This window comes from Melanaphis sacchari, unplaced genomic scaffold, assembly GCF_002803265.2.
Source record: "Melanaphis sacchari strain LSU unplaced genomic scaffold, SCAv2.0 Contig135_pilon_pilon, whole genome shotgun sequence".
Lineage (NCBI taxonomy): Eukaryota > Metazoa > Arthropoda > Insecta > Hemiptera > Aphididae > Melanaphis > Melanaphis sacchari.
This window is the reverse complement of record NW_020270567.1, coordinates 48,526-56,172: the sequence shown is the minus strand read 5'-3', so window position 1 is coordinate 56,172 and position 7,647 is coordinate 48,526. Positions and strand designations below refer to the sequence as shown.

The window sequence follows — 7,647 nt, the reverse complement described above, 5'->3', positions numbered from 1 at the left end:
CATCTGGTTTGTCTAGGCATTGTGAAAAAATTATTGTTGATGTGGAATTTTGGTGATCTTAGAATACGATTACCTTTCCGTAATGTTCAATTGATATCATTGGCATTAATAAATTTGGTTAAAAACTGTGTTCCTATAGAATTTCAACGAAAACCTAGATCATTAAATTATGTTAAAAAATGGAAAGCCACAGAATACCGCCAATTATTATTATACTCTGGGCCATTTATTTTAAAAAATATACTAAGTAATGAAGTTTATGAAAATTTTATTTCATTGCATGTGGCTGTATCAATATTATGTTCAAAACGATACTGTTACCAACAAAAATGGTTAAATTATGCAAAGAATCTTATAGAATGTTTTGTTAAACAATTTGGAATAATTTATGGTAAACATAATATTAGTTATAATATCCATGGATTACTTCATTTAGTCGATGATGTTGAAAATTATGGTTCTCTAGATTATTTTAGCACATTTCAATTTGAAAGTTATTTAGGGCATTTAAAGAAAAAAATACACAAAGAAGACAAACCTTTGCAACAAATAGTTCGAAGGTACGCAGAATCAACTGCTTTAAATAATTTTAATAAGTTGTCCAATTCAAGTGACATCAATACATCTAAACAAATCATCTTTAATAATCCACACATGAATGGTCCTTTACTTCAAGGGTGTACCAACTCTCAATACAAAAAATTAATATTTAATGATATGACTTTCATAGTAAATGACAACAAAAATGACTGTTGCTGTGTCAAAGGGAATAAAATAATTAAAATTTTCAACATAGCCTTAAAAGATATTGATGGTTTATTTGTTATTATTGGTAAAGAATACCTTAAAAGATCTGATCTTTACAAGTTACCATGTCCATCATCTATTTTGGGCATTTATGAAGTAGATGACTTATCTGAATTTATGACATGGCCAGTAAAAGATATTGAATTCAAGTACTTCTCTTTTCCGATATGTTTGGATTCAACCAGAATGGCTGTAGTTCCACTACATCACACTGAATAAAGAAATATTTTTTGATTTAAAATTTGAATATGTTATAGGTGTTATTTTTATTTACTTAGCATTTAATTTTTTACATTAACTTAAGTATATTTTGTAATTGTCATTGTTTTATTAATAATAAATTTGATGATAATTTAGAAACAATAAACTGTGTCTTAACATTTTAAATTAAATTAAGATTATGTTAAACATATTATAATATGTATATTGTATAGTTAAAAGTAATTATAATTGTGGAAATGAGGAAAATTCCATTTGTATATATTTTATATCCCATTAGTTTAGTTTTTGATATAATTTTACAAACAATTATTATGTTTAATATTTTTAGTAATTATTTGATTGTGGAATTTGAAGATAGTAGGGTCCAGTGTATTCCAAAGACTTGGTTGTTTCAAAATAAAAATGATGAAAAATATTCTTGTAAATTACCAAGACCTGGTACAGATGTTCATACTGAAAACCAGTATAATAAAGCTGTGAAAAACATGACAAATCCCACAGATTTTTGGCCAGTTTGGTCAATTAAAAAAATTTTAGGCTCAAGTGGTAAGCTCAATATTATATTAGTTTTTAATAATTTTTATAATGTTATTTTAATTAACTAATAATATAATTTTCTGTTGTACCCACCATTATAGACAGTTTTGAAAGAGCATTTGAAAAACTATCAACAGTTATACAATTCAACTATTCTGAATGCGATACTGAGATTGAAGCATTGGCTAAATCTCAAAGACAAATAAGAGCAAAAAAAAATAATTATAGTCCTGATCAGAACAAATCTATTATTCTTTCACAGAAAGGTATTGTTTGATTTATTATTCATAAAATATGGGTTCTTCTATAGTAATATCCATTCACAAGACTAATAATTCATATTACATTTAGATGCCACTACGAGCCATAATGTTGTTTATCCTGATATACCTTCACCTAGTATATTTCAAGAACCATTTTCTCAATTAAACAAAAGTAATTTAATAAAATTTAAATATACTGAAACTTTTTTTTATAAAAATGTGAATTTTTTACAAAATTTGTTTGTAGGAAAAATTAAAACTCTAGAAACTTCAAGTACTGTTCTATCTAAAAATTCATTTAAACGTGCAGCATGTCGTACTTTATTCACAGACAAATCACCTTCTCCAGTGAACAGAAGTAAACAAATAAATTTAAGAGAACATATTATGGTACATGTGTTGTATCTGTTGTACTAACGTACATCTTAGCAAATTTGTGTTCAGCAGAACATTTGTGATATTAGCTTTAATATTAGAGTAAATTTACCTATTGTCAAATTTAAAGATAAGAATATTATCTTGAAATTTCATATGCTTTTATTTATACTACAACGGAGACAATACATGCGAGTATAACATCCTCTTAATAACATCGCTATATATGTCTTACAAAAGTAATAATTTATTTTAAAATTGTATGAAAGAAACAAACAATAGTAAAGATGCAAAAACCATTGGTTTAGTTAAACGGTCAACTCATGGTATATTTTCTGACGAATCACCTTCTCCAGTAAATAAAAGTAACTTAATACAATTTAAAATTTTAATGTAATCTAACTTTTTATGAATTTTACACAAAATAATTTTATAGTAACAACAAACACTCTGGAAACTTCAAGTACATCTAAACGTGCAGCATTTCATAATTTATTCACAGAAGAATCACCATCTCCAGTGAACAAAAGTAACATAATAACATTTAATTATACTACTATATTATAATGTGTTGTCATACTGATATCAGTCAACTCTAACTAAATCTTGTTAGTTAACGTTTTATTTTTATTTATTTTGATATATTTGTAGGGATGAAGCAATTTAGTGTATTGATGAAAAATATTTTTGAAATTAAAGCCCAGAATTGTCGAATCATCTCTAACCAAGAGCGTATATTTAATCAATTAGCAGTCAATGGTAATAATTGCCCTGATAAGTCACTTGAAAATGAGCATTCTATCCATTACAAAAAATTTCCATTAAAAAACAATGACGATCTTGATTATATTGAAGGCCTTCTTAACGATGATTCATTTTACCAATACTTGGTAAGATAACTTTAAACTAATATTTACTTACTGAATTTTATTAAGTATATAAATTTTAATTTGTGTAAATTGCAGTCAAAAATTATTTCGATGTACGGAGGATCAGATATTGGTACTTTTGTAAAAACCTGTTTGGACAATTTATTTACAAACTCTTTAGGAACAAATATTACAATAACCGGTAAAATAAATAAATGTTTTGGAAATGAACCTAAATTGTCAATAAAAACATTAAAATTATTTCGTGTTATTTGTGGTGAGTAATAATTATTATTTATTATAAATGGTTAAATTGTATATTATAAAATAATTTCACAGAAACTGGAAGAAAGAAATTTCCCAATAACTATATGGATGATATTGTTATTAAAACAACTAGTAGTTGGCTACGCCATTCAAAAGAAAGGATGAAAAGAAAAGAGGCTAATGCCTAAGAAGTTTTATTTTAAAATTAATAAATTATTAATTGTGTTCTTAAGATACTTACAGTTATAAAGTTTTTTTTTTTTTAATTGATATATAATATATTCTACTAAAAATTATGTATATTATGATTATTATTATTAATTTTTACAGCTCCCAATTGGTTTACTCAATGTTGTCTAAAGCTAGTTTTGAAATTTAACCAAATTATGTCCTATTAGTGGGCCCAGATTGATCCGGCAAGCTACTGAAAAAATCTTGGTGGGCCGGTAGCCAAAAAATGGGGAGCAAACATTTTCAAAAACCCCCAAATTATTAAATATTAGGGTTGAAGTCTTTATAGCTTATCATATATATAATACAATTAAATATAATACATAATTACAATTTAATCCACCTATGAATGGGCGCTGCTTATTGGATAATTATAGGATTGATTTCGGACTGAAAATAGTATCCCAGGAATGCCTAAACATTATATGCCAAGGTTATCCGAAGTAGGATTGTCATTGGACAGGACATTAGGATTATAATGGGAGTAGTATTGGATTTCCCATTACTTACCCAATACTCCTGCTCCGGATTACCGGGGATCTCCTTGGGTAATTCTAGTGCCATGCGGGCAATTGTTTTACCGCGTCCTTGTAACTTTTTATTCAAAGTGTTCAAATGTAATGTTAGATCTGTGAAAAACATCAATTTTACAAGTCACTCTGTATTATAAAGTTCTTTAAATTCAGTCTTATTATCATGTAAAAATAGGCGAATTTCGTCCAAACAATTTACAAATCGTTCTAATGATGTAGCCCGGCTTAGCCAGCGTACATTATTGCACAATAAAAGAGTATCATATTCACAGTTAACATCATTTAAAATTTTTTTAAATTGTCTTTTATGCATATCACGAGCAACTATAAAATTAATAATTTTATTAACTTGTTCTGACAATTCTTTTAAATCACTTGTGCCGACTTTGGAACACAACATTTGCTGGTGTATGATGCAGTGAAATCCAATTATTGGATGTCCAACATGCTTTTCAAATAACTTAACAAAACCTATTGATGCTCCAGTCATATTGGGTGCTCCATCCGTCGTAACAGAAATAATTTTTTTTAAATTTATGTTGAGTTTTTTTAATTCATTGACAACAATATCACTAACATCTGTACCTCTTGTTCTTTCTGGTATATTAGCTAATTTTAAAAGTTCCTCACGCATTTCATTCCCGTTTGAAAAACGTGCGAAAATTGCTAATCTAGCAGATGACTTTATATCTGTTGTTTCGTCCAAACAAATCGAGAAGAAATCACAACTATTAATATCAGACTGAAGTTGATCAGAAATATTGACGGTCATTTTTAAAATTCTTTCTTTAATAGTATTTCTACTTAGTTGTAATTCTTGAATTCTCTGAAGTATCTTATCTTTATTATTAAAATCTTGGAATAAACTAGGAGCAGCTTTTAACATGACCGTTTTTAAAAACTCGCCCTCACAAAATGGTTTTGAGTGTTTGGCAATTAAATGAGAAATTTCAAAACTTGCTTCAGTGACATTATTAGAAGTTTTTACGAATTTACATAACAAATTAGATTGGTTTTCAATTACCTTCAAGCGTTGAGAAATAACTTCTTTCCTTTCAGTAATATTTAACTCTAAAATTTCTTTGTGGTTTGTTTCAAAATGTCGTTTGATAGAAGATGTCCGAGATACAATAATTTCAGAGTACAGACCGCATCGACTTTTATCTCCATATTTAATAAAACCATATTCAATTGTCCATGATGGTAAAAAATTTCGAACATCCTGTAATTTTTGTTTTTTTTGCATGTGACATTTTAAATAAAAATTAATATAATAACGTAAAATTCGCACACGGTGTATTCTCTCAATACACGAACGAGAACTGATTACCTATATACGAGTAATATTAACTTGTCCACACACTTCTAGTAATCTAGTGTTCCACTATATTACAACATATAAATTATATTTTATAATAATAAAGATAAGATATCTGAGCCGTCGTAGTTCTGTACTAAATACTATTAAATAAAAAAAAAGATAAGATAACAATACCTCGTTGTGAAATATATATTATTAATATACATAAATATGGACAAATGAAAGTTTTTCGAGTGCCATCGAAAATCTCACGCGTGCAAAAACTGTAAATTCATTTTCCATTGTTTGTTTTTTACAAACATATTTCTGGGTTTCTACAGCATTGTCCAACGTGTTATCAATTTTAGTTTTTTTAAAAATATTTTTTTTTGACTTCCTTGGTGTACATGTAGGTGCTTTAAAGTTATCATCATCATCATTAGCTTTTAACTCAGCATCTTTATCAAACTGTGCTTCTACTTGTAGTATTTGAGAATCATCATTATCCACAGATGTTAAATCAACACTTATCATTTAATACCTATAAAAATATAATTTTTAATTTATTAATATAAAATTAGTTTGTTGTTGTATATTAATTTGTATTAATTTTTTAGGTCCCGAAAAATGAAAACGAATGGAAGAAAATCATTAATGGCTTTAATTCATTATGGAATTTCCCAAATTGCCAAATTGCTTGGTGCCATTGATGGTAAGCATATAATGACACAATGTCCTCCAAATACAGGTTCCAAACTACTACAATTACAAAGGGGTCATTTAGCATTGTTTTATTATTGCTGATTGATCATAATTATAATTTCGAATGCATTGATATTGAGTAAATATAGAGTAACGCTGATGCTGGAATTTTGAAAAATCAAATTTAAAAGGCACTTGAAGAAAACGTGTTAAAATTGCCAGATGGTGCAGTTATGTTAGATGAGGCTTTTCCATTGAAACTTACCTCATGAAACCATATAAAGAAGAAATATTCTTTCAAGAAAAGAAAGATTTTAATAAGGCACTGTCGTGCCAGACGAATTTGAAAATTTTTGTATCTAGCTAACCATTCCGAGTATTTAGAAAACCTATTCACTTCGCTCAGAAACAGTAGTGAAGCTTGTTAAAGCATGTTCCCATAATTGATTGAAAGACAGGACTTGTCAACACTCATATTGTGACATTGAGGATTTAGAGTTGGGACGTTTAATTCTGGTTCATGGCGAAATGAAGAAGGTTCATCCGGATTCAGGATTAGACCTCCCACGCAACGAAATCCTTTAACTGAAGCTCGAAAAAGATACAGTTTTGCAGAATATTTTGTTGGCGAAGAAGTGTCATGGCAAAATCGAATGATCGAATAATTAATATCAGTTTCATCAATAAATAATATTTAAAGACATAAAATTAAGTATTATAATTATTATAAATATGTTATTAATATTACCAAATTAGTCCGATTTATTATCAATATCTGAAGTTTTTTTTAAAAAACTATCTGCATATGAAAACCAGGCCAATTTAGGTTTATACACTGTACTCCCCTGAACCTGTCCTCATTGATGATTTAATCTTGGCAACTCTTGATTATAAGTACATCTATATCAAAATATATATATAAATCTATTATTGCACTAGTTTAATAATTACCTAATTTATACAAATAACATTTAGTTTACAAATATTGTTTTCTACAAAGATAGGCATATTATTTTTATTCATGGTACAGCATCAACTACTGTGTTGATGGCTTGGCAACAAAATTGGTAATTAGTACATAATAGGGTATATGTTTTTACAATAAATTATTAAATTAAATTATACATATCATTGTTTTAATGCAATTGACTTTGTTGGTGTTGTCATGATAGGGCTGAGGGCTTCCAAAGAGTTGTCGGGCACATTTAGACTTTTTCTTATCGGTATGGATAGGCAGTGGATAAGGAGGTGTTTTGACTGGAGGCTCTCCGCATAGGAGGCATTGTTGGTTCTTCTCTGCAGCAAAGATGTCCATGGGATCTTTGATGATCTCAAACGTAATCATATGATAACTACTTCATCTTTGCGATTTGATGTATGGGGTTTAGGCTCAGTATTCGATGTATTTTATTTCTGCTGTTTGTTTTGGGTTACGACATGTCGATTCCACATAATTTCAATAAGTGTTGCATTTATGATGTCGATGAGAGGAGTACATTATGTTCAGTCAGAGGGTTATTTACCTTAGCAGCCGTGGCTTC

General features: G+C 28.4%; 2 protein-coding genes across 2 annotated transcripts; one reads left to right on the top strand and one right to left on the bottom strand.

The window, feature by feature from the left end:
• Window positions 1-2,140: 2,140 nt before the first annotated feature.
• Window positions 2,141-3,528, top strand: LOC112591522. The gene is made up of 5 exons (XM_025335366.1): window positions 2,141-2,187; window positions 2,469-2,569; window positions 2,856-3,094; window positions 3,170-3,350; window positions 3,413-3,528. The coding sequence occupies exons 1-5, from the start codon at window positions 2,141-2,143 to the stop codon at window positions 3,526-3,528; spliced, it is 684 nt and encodes a 227-aa protein (XP_025191151.1).
• A 403-nt stretch (window positions 3,529-3,931) lies between these two features.
• Window positions 3,932-5,938, bottom strand: LOC112591521 (zinc finger BED domain-containing protein 5-like). The gene is made up of 5 exons (XM_025335364.1): window positions 5,678-5,938; window positions 4,682-5,326; window positions 4,297-4,552; window positions 4,082-4,200; window positions 3,932-3,985 (listed from the first exon to the last, which is right to left on the bottom strand). The coding sequence occupies exons 1-5, from the start codon at window positions 5,936-5,938 to the stop codon at window positions 3,932-3,934; spliced, it is 1,335 nt and encodes a 444-aa protein (XP_025191149.1).
• Window positions 5,939-7,647: the final 1,709 nt, after the last annotated feature.

Coding starts and splice junctions, on each gene's coding strand:
- LOC112591522 (XM_025335366.1), top strand. CDS start 2,141: ATGTCGTACTTTATTCACAGACAAATCACCTTCTCCAGTGAACAGAA. Junction 2,188..2,468: donor ACCTTCTCCAGTGAACAGAA/GTAAACAAATAA, acceptor TTAAAATTGTAT/GAAAGAAACAAACAATAGTA. Junction 3,351..3,412: donor ATTATTTCGTGTTATTTGTG/GTGAGTAATAAT, acceptor ATAATTTCACAG/AAACTGGAAGAAAGAAATTT.
- LOC112591521 (XM_025335364.1), bottom strand. CDS start 5,938: ATGATAAGTGTTGATTTAACATCTGTGGATAATGATGATTCTCAAATA. Junction 5,327..5,677: donor AATTTACAGTTTTTGCACGC/GTGAGATTTTCG, acceptor CAAAAATTACAG/GATGTTCGAAATTTTTTACC. Junction 3,986..4,081: donor ATCCGGAGCAGGAGTATTGG/GTAAGTAATGGG, acceptor TATAATGTTTAG/GCATTCCTGGGATACTATTT.